The sequence below is a fragment of the Prionailurus bengalensis genome, chromosome B2 (assembly GCF_016509475.1).
Source record: "Prionailurus bengalensis isolate Pbe53 chromosome B2, Fcat_Pben_1.1_paternal_pri, whole genome shotgun sequence".
NCBI lineage: Eukaryota > Metazoa > Chordata > Mammalia > Carnivora > Felidae > Prionailurus > Prionailurus bengalensis.
The window spans coordinates 36,958,701-36,976,449 of NC_057349.1; the positions used below are offsets into that span (position 1 = coordinate 36,958,701).

Consider the following 17,749-nt stretch of genomic DNA (forward strand, 5'->3'; position numbering starts at 1 on the left):
AGAAAATTAAAAAAACCTATTAATATCTGCAATATATTGCTAGGATAAGATTCTATGGCAATTAATAAATACTTTGATTTAGTTATAGCTCACAGAATGAGACAGCAAAGAATTGCATTGTAGAAAAATGCTGTGAGTGAATAATCTTTTAGTTGTTCTCATACTGATTCAGAAAATATATTACTAAGAAAGTGTATTAAACAGTTGACTACTTGTTTTTTTTCCCTTTCTTCACTAAACATGACTTTTTTTTTAACAGCTTGGCATTACTATAATGAGTATTATAGACGATTACATCCACAGAATGAAAAATAGTCTTCCCCCACCCCCATTTTAAATAATCAATGAGTAATAAATTCACTGATATTTAGTATTATAGATTTTTCTTTGGTGACTGAACCCTGGCAGTTTCAGCCATGTGATAGCAAAAGAGTTACTAATAGAGTCATTTTAAATGCAATCTAGTTAGTGCTTTCTTTTTGAGACCTTTCCTCCAGGGAAGACCTGAAATATTTAGAATTATCTGTTTGGACCGACAATTAACAATCTTTTTATTTTTAATAAAGGGTGTTTCATGGAGTACGGTTCGGTACATGATTGGAGAAGTACAGTATGGAGGCAGAGTGACAGATGACTTTGATAAACGTCTACTTAATTGCTTTGCTAGAGTAAGTCAATTTACAGAAAAAGCATGGAGACACATTTCATTGCATTTTCCTTTTAAACAGGAATATTTGTTTGTTCATAATCACTGAGCCAAACTTAAGGGGAAAAAAATATAGAGCAGAGCCGCTGAAAAGAATCAGCTAACAAAGCCAAAACCAAAACCAAAACCAAAGCCAAAGCCAAAGCCACAGCCAAACCAACCAGCAATCTACTTGTGGTCCTTGTGGTCCAAAGTAGAATAAGGATCAGCTGTCAATAGTCTGTGACTCTTCTCCTGAGTTGCACATTTTCAGGGTCTCTCCCCTCCTTCACATGACAGTTGATTGACTGCTTCCTCTGACTATGAGTCTCATGAAGATTTCAAGCCCCGAAATAAGTGACTGGAGAATTAACTATAATTTGGGTGTTCTCATCTTTTTCATTAGGACAGACAACTGAAAAGTGATAGAGTGCTCATTTTTTCCTCTGTTCCCAGTAAAATCCACATACATCACATTGGTAAACATTTTCTAGAGAAAATTATTCCTTAGCAATTACAGCTTTCACACCAGTGATAAATAGTGTATATGTATATATACATACACACACATCAGGCTCAAACTCTTCTTAAAACTTTTACATGCTAAAGAAGCAATATATATTACATAAGTGGGAAAAATCAGATATATGAGTATTTTATGGTTATTTGAATTCTTTGTATTAGGATCTACATTGGTAATTCTCTGTTTCAATGATCTTTCCCCCCTTAACAAAAACAACAAAGCATAAACTTTGAGAGTATTTTGGTAAGCCGGAGGTTGGCCAGGAATCTGATTTTTCTTTCAACCCTTATTTATTTCTGCAAGTTTTCCTTGAAGCTGTATGTGGAAAAAGATGGATGATGATAAATGTCGGCAAGGATGTGTGGAGGCAGGAGCCTGGCTGCTGGAGATTAAAATCAGTACAGACCTCCTGGAAAGCAGTTGGGCAAAACTTACTGAAATTAAGTATCCTAGATAGACACATCGCAGGACATTTCTAGAAAAAGTCCACAAGTGGACATGTATAATAATGTTTACGGCAATATTGTGTGTGGAGTTGAAGGTGACCATCATAGGTTGGCTTCTCTGGACACAGACTGAGATGGAGATCTGCTTGTGCGCCCCCCTCCCTGAGGGCATGACCTTGGTTGAGGCAGCTGCCTTCTGCCAGGACAATTTCTGGGGAGGGACAGTGTGGTGAGAGCCCTTAGTAGCCAATACTCCAGACAGCTGTGGGATTGAGTGCCTGGGCCTTAGAGAAGAAACTGGTGGCACATCACAACATCCACTACAGACACCTAAGAATCCTAAGAAGTAGTGGATGAGCACAGTGGGAGACTACTGCTCACCCTTCTAGGGTGCAATCTGGTGACACTTGGTCATGTCAAGTGTATGATACCTTCTGAACCATAAGCCCACTCCTGAGTATATATCCCAGAGAAATTTGCAAACAGGTCCATGGACATGTACAAAGATATTGCTCATAGTATTGTTGGCAGTAGTAGGAGGTTGAAAGCAACCTGGGAGTCTGTCCTGGGGGAATAGATGAGCTAAATATTGTAGACACCTATCATGGAACACAATGCAGCACTTGGAAGAAATGATCCATATAGTATCATGCATAGATCTTAAAAACTTAGTGCTGAGTGCACAGCTTAAAAAAAATAAAATGAGATCTAGAAAGCAATACATGCATATTTCACAAGGACATAGATCAAGCACATTTAAATAGATGTCCTCAGAGGGAAGGAGACTGGGAGTGGAGATCAGGGATGAATGGGGAAAAACTAACATAAAGGGGGCCGAGACTTATAAGAAAAATAAAGGAATATAGTAACTCACCTCTATATCTGAGGTTTAAAGGAAAAAAAAAGATGTCTTTGAAAGTATACTTTGTGTTAGAATATTGTAAAAGTACCTAAAATTGGAGGTTTAGCACTGGAGACTCTGAGAAGTGGTTAGATTCTGCATATACATTGCATTGCATTGTACAGATAGTACCAGCAGAATGCTGATGATAAGGGAAGAGAAGGGCCACTCTTGTTTTGACCTAAATAACTGATTAGAGAATAAGACCATTTACAGAGGAGAAGGGCTGCAGATGGAATGAGTTTTATTGGCTGGGACTGGAAATTAGGAGTTCTGCTATGATCATGTAACTTTTGAGACGTCCACAAGACACCCAATTGGAGTTGTCCAAGACTGTAAGTTCCCCAAAGGCTTTGCCTCATTACATCACTGTCAGATTCCCAGCACCTAGTGCAGAACCTAGAACATATTAGGGGCCTCAATAAATATTTGTTGATTAAGAGAATGAAGAAGGGTAAACATGGCAGTTGGGTTTACAGGTCTGGAGCTCAAGAGAGAGGTCAGGGCTGGAGAAAAAGAGTTGAAATTTGTCAGCATATAAAACAGCCTTTGAGGTCCAGATAATAGATGAGAGCATCATCTAAGAAGAAAGTGTAGAGAAAGAAAACAACAGAAAACAAGCTAAGGACAGGGTCCTGAGTACTTTAAAGTATCAGGAAAGAAGAAATGGTCAACTGAGAAGGCTCAAGGAAGATAAGGAAAGAGATTTTACCTGTACTTAGTATTCGCTTGATAAACCTTTGAAAAATGCAACTACTTAAAAAATATGCAATGTACAGAAAAATGTATAAAATATAAACATGCAGCTTAATAACTCTCTTTAAATAGACATAGAACATTTCCAGTTCCCCCAAAGACTCACACATGCCCCCTTCTTCCGCACAACTCAAGATACCCACCAGAATTTCATTCTCACTAAACTTTCACCATCTGAGTAAGTACTGCTTATTAATGTAGTTCAGTTTTGCCTGTTTTTGAACTTCATATAAATGGAACCATGCAGTATGTTGTCATTTTGGTGTTCTGGCTTCCTGTTCTCAACATGGTGTTATGAGATCCATCCATGTTGTGTGTAGCAGTAGTTTACTTGTTTCCTTTACTGTGTTGGGATTCCGTTGTATTATATTGGTGGAAATGAGGATCATTTCCATTTGTAGCTATTACAAATAATGCTTCTGGGGACATTCTCACACAAGGTTCTTGGAGCACACGATTATGCCTTTCTATTAGGAGTGGAATTGCTAGGTTATAGAGTTTATGTACTTTCCATCTTAGTCGCTCACATCAATCTGATTTCCAAAGTGTTTTCCAAAAATACATCCCACAGAAGAATGAGATACCCCATTTCACCACATCCTCACCAACACTGGGCATCATTAGCCATTCTGGCTAAATGGCTTAAATGTTAGCCATTCTGGTGGGTGTATACTGATATCTCACTTTGGTTTTAATTTTTTTTAATGTTTTAATGTTTGTTTACTTTTGAGAGACAGAGAGAGATAGAGTGTGAGTGGGGGAGGGGCAGAAAGCGAGGGAGGCACAGAATCCAAAGCAGGCTCCATGCTCTGAGCTGTCAGCACAGAGCCCGATGCAGGGCTCGAACCCATGAGCCGTGAGATCATGACCTGAGCCAGTCAGACGCTTAACTGACTGAGCCACCCGGGTAGGCCCCTCACTTTGGTTTTAATTTTTATTTCTTTGAATGCTAATGGGCTTGAGCACCCTCACATGACATGTTGATTCACTATTTTGGTTTTCTCCTTTGTGACTTGCTTGTACATTCTTCCTCTATTTCTCTTGGGTTGTCTGTCTTTTTAAAATATTTATTTATAGGAGCTTTTTGCATATTCTGGATGTAAGTTCTTTGTTGATTATGTGACTGCAAATATATTTCCTACTCTGATCCTTGCCCCTTCACTCTCTTATCAGTCTTTTAATACTTAATTTTAGTATACCTGGTATATATATATATATATATATATATATATATATATACACACACACACACATATATATTTCTATTCTTTTCATTTCAACATTTCTGTGCATTATGTTTCAGACTTATCTCTTATAAACAAAAAAAGCTGGAATTTTTGACATCCAGTCTGAAGGTATTTGTCCTTTAACAGGCAAATTTATCACTTTATTGTTGTTGTGATTGCCGCTATGTTTTGACTTATTCTATCATCTTATTTTGTGGTTTTCATTAACCCTGCTTTTTTTTTGGATTTACTTTCTTCTTTCCTGCTTCAAAAAAGTGTGTTTTTATATTTCTGTACTGGTTTTAAAATTATTCCATTTTTAGTCTTTACATTTTCAAACATGGTTACTTAAGTTAAAAATCTAGCCCTACCTTATAGGCTTTACCTCTGAGCCCTTCTGACTTCTATCTTCCCTGTTACTGCTGTGGAGCATTTTGGTTCCTCCTCATTTTTATTCCCACCCCTGTTATTCATTAAAATAATTCTACAACCAGCGCTAATTTAGATTTACCAGTATGTGTACCAGTACACAGTATGTACAGCCCGTTCCTTCTGGTAGGGAAGCAGAGGGGGACAGGTGCAGGGACCAGAAGGTTTGATGGGGGAAAATGGAGTTGTTTTCTTCTGACCGTGTCTATGTTCAGAGTGAAATAAGCATCATTGGCTAAGGGGACGCAGGTCATCAGCTGAGGGGAGGGGACAGCAAGTTTGGGACATTTGAAGAAAGAGGAAGAGGTGTGAGGTAGTTGCCGTGGAGAGTGGGGAAAGCAAATATGTGATCCTAAGACATGTATTCGGCCTACCCCACTAGGTTGTAAGTCCATTGAAATAAGAAACAAATCATCTAAGTCTCTGTGTCCTTTCTCTCTAGCACCTAGGGTACACTCAATGCCTGTTTGTTGATGATGCTAAATATAATTTAATCTCAGTAGATTGAAAGTTTTATGTGCCCGGAGGTCAGAATCATCTAAGACAGTGTAGACTGGATTGAATTTTTACTGACCCCAGAGCACAACCTGAAAATCAGGAAAAAAGATTTTTTATACAATACTTTATATCAGCTTAAAAAATTGCTTAGGCATTTTCTAAAAAGTAGAGTTCAAGGAAAGTCCTGATTAACCAACTCTCTTAGTTGGTCTGTCTTTGTTTTATTGAAACTACCTTACTTAAAGGCGGGAGGAACGCCAGTTTGCTGGCAAAGTGAAAGGGATTTCTCAGAGACCTCTTTGCCCTCCACATCAGAACCAGAGGGAGTTCTCTGAAGCAGCTGAAACCTGCTTGAGAGCAAAGGGAGGGAAAGGAAGAGCACCTGTGGCTCAAACTGCTACACCTTCCAGACCTCAAGGTGGGCAGTTCTGCTCTCTGACCCAAACCTGTCTTCCACCTCTTCTACTTCTTCTCTGAACCCCCACACTCAGGGCAACAGAAGAGTAGCAGACTCCAACCGCCTCTCAGAAGCCTACAAGTCTCCAACCTCTGGGCCTGGGCCCCATCTGGGGACTGCCCTAAATGAAAAATTCATCCTTCCATTTTTCCATTCTTTTGCCCCCGGGCAGCTTCCCCACCTTCCCTCACCCTCCAGCCCCCATTTCTTTCTCTCAGTCTCTTTCCTAACTTTCCTTAGAGTTGCTCCACCTTCAGTGGCTCCAAGTCTCTGGCCATTGAGATGCCCTGACCCTTAGTGCCTCTGAATCTGTACTTGGTCCTGCACCCCTTTCAGCTTCCTGTCTCATCCATTCCTTCCCTCACTCATTCCTGTGCCTAGCTCTGACCTGTTCCAGATGGCTCCTCTGTAACCAGAGAGGAGAGTTTGGGTCTCTGGCTATAAGGACACGAGGTTACCATGAAACTCTATTGAAGAAGGCTACAGAAAGCACCATGGGGTCCACATGCTGCCTTCCCTTATCCTAGTCGCGGCTTCAGTCGTACCTTCTAACCTGCTGGCCTAACCTTTGCCCTGACCATGCTATCCACAGTGTGACTCAGTTTAATTGTGTATCAGTGCCTTCAAATTGGATCCTCTCTCCCTATGACTTACAATTTGGGGCTTATCTTTGAACCCTTGTTTGTTTTCTCTGTTCTCAACACCTTACAGTGTGTCTCCCCTAAAACCAACAATTGTAGAACTTTATTTATTGTCCCTAGAAGACGAGTGCTTTTCTTTGCGAGGTACCTTCTAGAGTCTCCCAGAGTAATTCCATGTTGACTTCTTATTCCTTACTTTGACTGTCCCCCCAAATATCCTCCAAATTTGGTGAAACTCAGATGTGTGTGTGTGTGTTTACTAATAAAGTGATAGAAAAACAGGAAGAAACTCTGTTTTGCTTTTATAGATATATGTCAGCTGGTACTAGAGAGCTTAGTGTGGTCACTGTTGTCTGTGTGCCGATGACCCTGTGGCCATCACCCTCCCTAACCATCCACATCACTAAAAACATAATCTTTCATTTTTAAAAATGTTTATTTAGTTTTGAAAGGGAGAGAGAGACACACACAGACAGAGTGTGAGCAGTGGTGCAGTGAGAGAAGGAGACACAGAATCCGAAGCAGGCTCCAGGCTCTGGGCTGTCAGCACAGAGCCCGACGCGGGACTTAAACTCACAAACCATGAGATCATGACCTGAGCTGAAGCCAGATGCTTAACGACTGAGCCACCCAGGCGCCCCCAAACATAATCTTTCTAATTAATGACCATGATCATAGCGCTGTTCTCTTTAATAGCTTTCAACTGCTCCTCATTTTTTTTTTTAATTTTTTTTTCAACGTTTATTTATTTTTGGGACAGAGAGAGACAGAGCATGAACGGGGAGGGGCAGAGAGAGGAAGACACAGAATCGGAGACAGGCTCCAGGCTCTGAGCCATCAGCCCAGACCCCGACGCGGGGCTTGAACTCACGGACCGCGAGATCGTGACCTGGCTGAAGTCGGACGCTTAACCGACTGTGCCACCCAGGCGCCCCTGCTCCTCATTTCTTAAGTTAACACCAGTCATCACCCAGACATCACCTGGACATATTTACCCTAGATTTCATCCCTCAACCCCACCTCACATTTTTGTATCAATTATTCTGTGCCTTTGCTGGTGTCATCTCCCCAGTCACACTAGATCCCCTATCAAATCCTGTCCTTTAACGTTTCTCTCCAAAATCACCTCCAAGATAAAGCCTTACCTGACATCCAGCTGTCTATTCTTTCTTCCTGCTTTAAGCTTCCTTAGTGCTTTGCTTATTTTTGTTTCCTTTGGCTCTCCTCTTATTGCACTTTGCATTGTGGTTTATTATGTAATTGCCCTATTCCTTCATTGGGTCACAAGCTCCTGGAAGGAAAGAACCATGTGTGACTCACCTTCTCATTCTGTTCCAGTCCTAAGCTCTGTGCCTTGTGTGCAGGAGTTGACTAGGATAGAAATGGAGAGGGGGGTGGGGTGGGGAGGGGAGGAGACAGAAGAGAGAATCAGTTCATAGGTCATTTCAGAGTAATCACTGGACATAAAAAGAGCTGGAAAAAGGATATGGAAGGAAGGGACTAGAGAAAGTATAACTGACTGAAGTAAAGCACAGTCCCCATCTCTTTTTGCATTGAATCCTCCCAGTGATTCAGGCATCCTGCCTGCACTTCTGTTCCTCCTGTCTTCCCATTATTTCCCTTCCTGCTGAGAAAATTGCTCTGTTAGACACTGAAGTCATTGCCTCAAATCTGGCTCCTAGGCATTCAACATTATTTTTTTCCCCTCTTCAGAATAAGCCTATTCACACCAAGTATATATTTGTTCTCTTGCTTTTACATTACAGATAATCAATTCATATGGAATGAGAAAAGGATGTCTTAAGGCGAACAATAAGACGGTTGGATACATTTGCTTCTTGTGGCCAGGGACATAACTTAATTAACAGAGGGAGCTCTCCAGCTCAGGGCAGGAGGGGAGACAATTGTTAAGAAAATTTTCTGGCCTTGTGTGGTGCGCAGGGCTGCTGTGAACCACCCTGAGCACAGCACAGCCTCCCCCCGCCCACCCCAGCCCTGGCGGGAGCCCTGTTTGGGGGCAAAGGGAGGCGGTGGAAATGCCCAGATACTCTCTGGTGTTTGTGGTTATTGCCTTATCTCCTCTGCAGTGTGTTCCCATTAGTCTTCAAAAGTGGGATTGAGGGTCGTGAGTTTACTGGAGCAGAGAGCAGGCTTGCAAGCCCGGCTCTCTCCTCTTCACTGTTAGCAAGTACCTTCTTTGGTGTCCAAGAGAGGCTAGGACTTCACTGTTTTTGTGCCGTGTGGCCTCTCTCTTTTCTTCATACTTGTGCTAATTATTTCTGTCAGTGATTTTCTTAAGGTATTTTCAAACCCAATATAAAAATATACTAAAATGGAAATAAGGTGACCCTTCCTTCCTTATAGTGGCAGTTCTCACTGAGATGTTCATCACTTTTATTTCTTCCATTTTCTCCCCCATATAGGTCTGGTTCAGTGAGAAGATGTTTGAACCATCGTTCCAGTTTTATACCGGGTATAAAATCCCCTTGTGCAAAACCCTGGATCAGTATTTTGAGTACATCCAGTCATTGCCATCCCTAGATAACCCCGAAGTCTTTGGGCTGCACCCTAATGCCGATATCACGTAAGTTCCTGGCATTTTTTATATTTTAAGGAATCATTTGTAACTCAGCCTGGCAGAGACTGTGCATTTCATTTTCTCTCTTAATTCCTCTCCTTTCACTTCTTTTTATTTTGCTGTGAAAAATATTGTCACTTCCTGTCCTCCAATTACACCTTTGTCATATCTTGGCCTCCTTTTCCCTCAGTAAATCCTGATGCTCCGGAGTTTATGACAATGCTAAAGCTCTAATTTATGCATTGATTATTTCTCCTCTGCCATGTCATTAAACCAGTTGGTTTTATTGGCATCGATGCCTTCCACTGATAGGACAGTGGTCTCCCAGCTTCTTGCCTCTAACCCCCCCCAAAAAAAATCCATTAAAAATAATGGTCATACTCATAAATATGGAGAACAAACTGAGGGTTCCTGAAGGGGCTGTGGGAGGGGGAATGGACTAAATGGGTAAGGGGCACTAAGGAATCTACTCCTGAAATCGGTGTTGCACTATATGCTAACTAATTTGGATGTGAGTTTAAAAAAATAAAAAATAAAATAAAAAAAATAATGATCATAAACAGAGTCTAAAAAGGCCAGGGGGATAGAGAGAGGAGGAGGAGGAATTGTGTTTCTGCTTGATCCTCTCTTTTGTGGCCCCTGTCTCCTTATTTCCTCACCTGCCTCCTTCTGTCACTAATGCCCACGATGGGCATAGAGCACAGAGCATGGATACAGAGCTGGGAGGAGAGGCTATGGGTCTCAGCTCAACATGAGGTCCCTGCTCTGGTCGCTGAGGTAAGAGATGATGAGTGAAGACACAAGAAATTCACCCAAATCCCAATCCCCTTCTCGGACCCATCTTTTGGCTGAAGGAGCCTGAAAACAAGGCTATCCAGTTCCACAGAGAGGGCGCCAAGAAGCCCCAGCTGGGATTCTCCTCCAGATGGTCATTGCCTCCGGCCCATCGATGAAGAACCATAAAGTTTGTGTCTAGGAGAGTGGTTTCAAGGAATGGGAGAAAGCGGGACTCCTCTGGCAGATTTTAAGCTGGGATGACCGATCGAGAAGGAGTGGGGTGTGCCTCTCTCCTAGTCACTCACCTGCCACTGCAACTGTAACAACTCTGCAAAGGGGCACAGGCATTTCCCACCCTCCGGTTCCCTGCCCTTGCCCAGCATCCCTGGAGTCCCAGCCTCCCTCTGCTGCGTTGTCTCTCTGCCCCTGAATATACACTTTGTCCCTTGCATGAGGCTTGGCTTCCTGGCTTTTGTCACCCATACAAATTCTAACCTCTCCAGATCCTCCCATCTCTCCCATGCTATTTTTCACCTTCAAAGACGTGGGCATGAGCCAGAAGAGCCGTGAATGGCCAACACTCTTCAGACCCTGTGATGGAACCATGATGCCTCTTTGGTGATGGCTCTAGCTGTTATTTGAAGAGGCTGTCATAAGTTAGCCGGAGACAGAAAAGAGGTGAAGAAGTAAAAAGGATTCCTCGGGGATCCATTTGGAATCAACTGAAAGATGATCTGAAAGAAGGAACACGGAGAAATAGTTTTACTTTGGCTGAAACTTTAAAAATCTGAGGCAGACTACGTCACTCCTCTGTTCAGAACCCTCCTAAGGCTCCTGTCTCACTCCATGTCAAGGTCAAAGGCAGACAGTGACCTACAGGTGACCTGCAAGGCCCAGTAAGACCACCTGCCCCCAGGAGGTTGGCCTCCTCTGCCCTTTCCCTCACTCACTGCTCAGCTTAACTCCTGCTAGCTTCCTGGTACTCAGGCCAGATGCCCTCCCCCACCGCCACCACGGGATACTTGTACTTCCCGAAACGTCCTTCCCCCTGGATATCATGGCTCACCTTTTCACCTCTTCCGGCCTTTTCTTAAATGTCACCTTTCCAATGATGTCTTCCCTGGCTGCCCTATTTAAAATTTGCAGATCACTCCCCAGCCCTCACCCCAGACTCTATCCTCCTTGCTACTTTTTTCTTTAGATTGTATCACCAACAGACATACTCCATATTTACTTATTTATACTTGCTATCATCTACCTATCATCATTAAACATAAGCACCATCATGTCTGAAACTTTTGTCTATTTTTACTGCATATCTCTAGTGCTAAACAGTGCCTGATGCTCAGGAAATATTTGTTGAATGTGCCGGCAATACTAAATTTCTCTGGGTTGTGAAGAATCTAATGAACAGGAATGGTCTTTAGAAATAGCTCATGAGTTCATGTGAATGGGCAGAAAAATGGCACTTGTCAATTAGTAATTGAAGCGGCTCACGTATGAGGACTCTGAACTTTGATTTCATCTTTGGCAAGAGTCCAAGGAGTCATTTAAAGCTGGTACCTAGAGAATCGGATCCTGTTGGGTGCTGTGTAGGATTCTGCCAAGGAATATATATTAAAGCAGGGTTGAAATCATCTCATCCTGACTTACCCATATGACTGTGGCAGTTTGGGCCGTCAGCTCTCAAGAAAGATAAATGAGAACTAGAGAAGGTCCAGGAGCACCTGGGTGGCTCAGTCGGGTAAGCATCCGACTTTGGCACAGGTCATGCTTTCACAGTTTGTGGGTTCAAGCCCTGCATTGGGCTCTTTGCTGACAGCGCAGAGCCTGGAGCCTGCTTCAAATTTTGTGTCTTCCTCTCTCTCTGCTCCTCCCCTGCTTATGCTCTTTCCCTGTCTCTCAAAAATAAATAAGTGTTAGAAGAAGAAGAAGAAGAAGAAGAAGAAGAAGAAGAAGAAGAAGAAAAGGTCCAGAGAAGTGCAACTAAAATGTAATCCAGATGGGAGGCGATTGTAGAGATTTTTTTCCCTTGACTTTTTATTTTGAACTATTACAAACCCTCAGAAAAGTTGCAAGTACAGTCAACACTACAGACCCTTCACCCAGAGTCACCAATCGTTAACATTTTGTACCATTTGCATTTTCTCTTTCTGTATGTATATTTTTGTATATTTATATATCTACAGTTACATCTGTATGTGACCACATCTATTTCTGTGCGTGTGTGTGTGTGTGCGTGCGCGCACTTGTAACCCCTCTCAATGGACAGAGCTAAGAAATAAGCACTTTTAAAAACATCATGAGCTAATACTAATAACTCCAATTCCAAATGTTCACCTTATGTCTCTTCCTTGTCTTCCCTCATTTCAGTATTGTTATCTCCTTTCTCCCATGGGAAGAACTCTGGTTCCCAGGAAGTTCAATATATTTACTCATTTGCTCCGAATCACTCCACCAATACCACTACCAACAACAAATGTATTAAGTGGAGGTCAAGATTTCTTTGCAGTTCTTTTTGTCCCTAGAATACATCCAGTTGAGGTTGTCAGAGTACTATATTCAAAACTCACTCAGATTGTTTTTTCTGTGTGGTTATGCTATCAGTTAGGTAGATAGGTACATTCATTTGTTTCTTTTCATATTACACTGAGTTTTTGTCCCTCCCTGTTGGTTATTTTAAATATGTGAGACACGGGCATGGCTTGAAAGTCACAACTACATAATAAGGTATTCTCACACCTTTCCAACCCATTTCCCCTTTCCTCTACGGGCAAGCAAATGCATTCGTTTCTGGGTTATCGTCCCTGTTTCTTTTTTCTCATACATAGATACACATATGTTCTTATTACCTTTTTTCTTAAATGAAGTTGTCATACTATATATATATATGTATATATATATATATATATATATATACTTTTGTGTCTTGTCTTCTCCAATTAAAAATGTATCTTGTAATCACTCCATTCTATGTTCCCATGTCTTCCTCACTATTTTTTTTTTTACACGTGCATGCTCCTCCATTGTTAACATGTATCATAGTTTATTCATCCATTCTCCTATGGGTGGGCATTTAGGTTGTTTCAAATATTTTGCTACCCCAAATAATTCCTCAATTAATGATCTCATGGTTCTGGTTTCTTGTGTGGTTGGAGATGTATTTTTAGGGTAATTCGGTACAGGTAGAGTTGCTATATCAGGGCTTAGTAAATATTGCCAACCCCCCTTCCATAGGGCTATTCACTCTCACCAACAACATGATGAAGCCCTTTCTTCACAGCCTCATCAACAGAGTGTGGTGAAAATCTGAATTTTCACCAATATGACAAGTGAGAAATGGTATCTCGGCATAGTTTTAATTTGTATTCTCTTATTTTGAGTGAAATGGAGTACGTTTCCCTATATTTGGAGGCTACTTAGACTGAGACTGTCTTGGAGACCCTGTGGATAAATCTGGATGTGGATTGACGCAGGCTGAGATGAGGGATGATGAGAGGATGGAGAGGGTAGAGCAAAGCTGCAGGACACGTCCCGATGGAGACTGGTGGGATTTAGTGAGTAGAGAGAATCGTGTGTCGTTTTCATCCATTCGTTGCTATCTGAGGGGTAGAGAGCACAGCGAGCCTTCTGTGTCTCTTGGCAACTCTCTTTACCGCTCTGTCCAAAGGCCTATATGCCATCACTGGCAGGCATGCTATAGATGCCACAGCTATCTTTTCCCAAAATCGAGTGTCAGGATCTTGCAGTCTCTCATCACACTGAGTGAGGTCAAGTAGAAACTGCTGGGCCTCTGCCTTAAATCTCCTAGACAACTGGTTGGCCTGTAAGACCTGTGGCCCTCCTCCCCTGATCTCTCTTCATTCTTAACTTCCCACCTGGTCCGCCCTAGGGTCTTCCCCACTCACACCTCTACTCCTCCTCCCAGGGACCGTGGTCCATTTTTGGTTCCTGCTCAAGTAGTAGCTCTGCGCTTGGTCATTTTCTTAGTCTCTGGATGAGCTTTGCCCTAGGTTTGATTCTTCTTTCCTCTGGGCTCTGAAATATGTGGTGTCTGGGGTTGTAGACATTTGAGCGGACCTTTCTGGAGAGCTGCACTCCAACCCCTCGCTGTTCCCTCACCAGCCACCAGGAGGCAGTAAGCAATAGCAAATGAAGCTTCTCAGCTAAAACCTACCCTGGTCTCCTCCTAAGGCCACCCTTCCCATTCCAGCAAGAAGAGACTCCCAAGTTCTGCATGAAATGAAAGAAGGAATTGAAGCCTCCCCTGACATTTCTGGTCTGGTGGCTGGGATGGTGCTGGAGTTTGAAACAGGAGTGCATTCGAGGGGACATTGCAGAGTCCTGTTTGGGTGTGTTGAATTAGGAAAGACAAAGGGATGTCTGAGTGGGGAAGAAACATGGATTGGAGCCCAGGTGAGAAGTTTCAAGGTATTTGTACAGAAATAATACTCGAAGGTACAAGAGGGGGGTGGACTCTCTAAGATACAGTGAGAAATCTGTGTGAATGTCCCCAGCTAGAAGAATCCTAATCAGTTTATCTGATTGTGCACCCTGTTCAACATTACTCTTTCAGATGAGCTCATGGGCTGTCACTGGGCCATGGTGGGGAACTCTATGTCCCTGCTTATAGAATTTGCACTCTGAAGTTATCATCCACACAAATTTGAGAGAAGAGAGAAATTTGCAAAAAGAGATAATGATTCTTTCTCTTCCTTAAGAATGCAGGATCCCTGAGGAGGGTGGGTGGGAAATACAGCTGAATAAATGCTTTAAAATAAGTAAAATCTCTCCCAAGAGCTTAGATACCTTGGCGACAGAAACCATAAAAATGCATAGTTTATTCACATTTTATTATCTAGATTTATAAGCTACCAAGGACTCTGCAAATTCAACTATCTCAATGTCAGAAACTGTTATTTATTTTCGCTCTTTTTCTCATTAACGATTATGCATATTTTTCTACCTTCTGAAATTTATCAGATGTCTTATTACAACTTTTATATTCATTTGTATGCAGGATGAATTTAATTGTATTCCTTTTAGCATTAGCTGAAATTTGAGTTTCAGATTTTTATTAAAAATGTATGTTTATTGTTATCTCATATGCAAAGATGTATATAAATGTAGGCTGATTTGGATGTGATAGTGCACTAATATCTCATTAGATGGTTAATTGCTTATTTATAGACAGTTCTGTTTTGCATTTGTTTTGCATTTTTATCAGCCAAGACCCTGACTGCCGCCCAACAGAGGTGACCTAGACAATTGCCCCAAACCACCAAGCTCCAAGACCGATATGAGCTTCTTCCCATACTTAGCTCCAAAGAGAAATTTTCTTCTAGAAGTAACTTGGAACCAAAGCTCTTGGAGTATTATAGTTCTCGTTCTTCTCAGAACATTTATAGGGACTGTTTTCCTGAAAGCCTGAAAGGCTTTTGAGGCATATAGAGATATTCACAGTTCTCCATAATAGCTAGCTAACTAGGCTTCTGCCTTTCCTCACTCAGCAAACATAAAATCACATTGTGGATAAAGAAATGTGAGTTGTACAGCCCTGGCATTCTGTGCCTCATAAAATATGTGGTGGGGAGGTGATCTGGAGATCTTGTCTAGCTCTTATGCAAAATGGGTCAGCTTTTCAGGACTTCGTACCCACATCCATGTCCTGAGGACTATTTTCATATCACCTCATAAAAAAATAAAATAAAATCAGCCACCGAGAAAATGACTTCTTAGGCGAGATCTAGCAGCAGTAGCATATCCATTGGCCCCTCCCTGGAGCACTGGTGAACATGGCCAGTGCCGGCCAAGAGCATGATGGTCATGTCTGCAGTGGTGTCCACTGTTGGCACTCAGCCTCTGGTGCAGAGTGTATTTCCAAAGAGGCAACAGACTGGAGGTGAGCCAAGAGCTCCTGAGAATCGCAGATAGGAGGTCTTTCCCTTCTTTTGTTTGGCGTTAGAACAGGCACATAGAATGAACTCTGATTTTTGTTGTGTGAATGTAAATTTACTGTGGTTTTATTCTCCTCAACCTTTAAAGATCTGTGCTTAAATATCATACTGAAAACAGTTGTCCTTTACCCTCAAATGATGTCTTTCTGATTCTCCTGTGTTTTGAGAGCATAGAACTTATATATGTTTCCCTTTGTATGTGGAAATGTGCCAGGAAGTAGGTAATGATAGTAGGTAACGTGCCAGGAAGTGATAATGATAATTTACTATGCTTTTACCATAAGAAGAAACAAATAATTAAATTTTCATGCCCTTTAAATATTGGAGAATTGCTCTCCTTTACATTTGAGGTTTAATAAAAGTCAAGCCAATTGGCCTGAATTCAACAAACAAATATTTATTGAGAACTTACTTGGTAGCCAACTCAGGATACAGAGATTAGTAAAATGCAGTCCTTGCCCTTGGAGGTCATCATGTATTAGGGAAAATAAATGAGTGGCAAATGGTTATGTAATACAACATGACAGACTCTAAAATCAGGATTATATATAACATACACACACACACACACACACACACACACACACACACACAATGGTATGAGAACAAAGGCGAAGGAGCAGTAAATTGCAGCTTAGGTATTAAAGTTAAGCTATCGAGAGAGGCCTCCTCTGAGCTGTGACTCAATGAATGTGCAGGAGTTCTCAGGGGAGTGTAGGATTAGGGAGGAAAGGACTGTAGCCCTGGGGACAAGAAAGACAGCGCAAGGAAAGAGGAAGATAATGAGCAGTAAAGGGCGTATACAGATATCGAGTCATCAAATTGTACACCTTAAATATATATAATTAAAAAAAAATTAAAAAAATAAAATGATTTAGCATAGTGAAAATAAAATGCATAGCTTAGGGCACATACATGGAGGAGCAGCCCAAGGAGGGGCATGATGGTGTAAAGTGTGTGCGTGTGCTATGTGTGCGGGACCAAGTCCACCCAAGTCTGGAGCATGGCGGAGAGGGGATTCAAGAAAGGAGCAGCCTAACCGTGAGGCTGATGCACATGCAGAGACTGTTTTTCCAAGATGTGGGCACCATGAAGATGCTGGAAATTTCTAGATGGATGCTAGAAGTGATGTGGAAATAGGCCTTGGAAACCAGGAAGAGCTGGAGAGTGGCATCAGGTGGAGACTATTTCTGAAGTCTGTAGATCAGCAGCTGGGTGAAGACATTGATATTGTTAAAAGGAGATGGGACAGACTGGGGCGAAGGGAGAATGGGAACAATGAGGTGGGTTTTGGAACTGTTTGATTTAACTAACAGGGAGTCCTGGGAGTCAGCAGAAATATGCATATGTGGAGATTATGATAAAGCCAGAGGTTTCATGTTATCCAGACTTGCTTGGAGTTTCACAACCCTCAGTGAGACAGTGACAGTGATACCTACATCTTCTCTAACACAGCAGTCTGCCAACATTGTCTGTCTTTACTGTATCTAATGCTAGAATAAGATCTAATGCTAGAATATAAATCACATAGAAGTTTACATTTCTGAGAACTGTGTATAATGACTCCATTTTGTTGTCACATTAGCTATTTTCACAGGTTTTCCCCTTAGGAGTTACTTGTATCTTATACTTTATATGACTTTTAAAAACTGGGATAGCACCATACTTCAAAATTCAGGAATGAGTTGCAAGTGCTTTTTGTCCCATTTTACTAGAATTTTTAATTACCAATATACATGTTCAATTTTGTGTGTGCCTGATTTGGTCATCTTTCAACTTTTTAAATGAATGTCTTTGGAAGGATATTCTAAAACTCCCAACAGCTGAGTAGAGGTTGCTCATCAAAAAATAATCAAAAATGAATTTTAAATTCTG

At 41.7% G+C, this 17,749-nt stretch overlaps 1 protein-coding gene across 1 annotated transcript in view; it reads left to right on the top strand.

Moving 5' to 3' along the window:
- DNAH8 (dynein axonemal heavy chain 8) overlaps positions 1-17,749 on the top strand; it is a 327,851-nt gene that overhangs the window by 275,428 nt on the left and 34,674 nt on the right. Inside the window, exons 87-88 of the mRNA XM_043591305.1 lie at positions 567-668; positions 8,986-9,146. Of these exons, the coding sequence (XP_043447240.1) occupies positions 567-668; positions 8,986-9,146 (263 nt within the window). The remainder of the gene's footprint in view (positions 1-566; positions 669-8,985; positions 9,147-17,749) is intronic.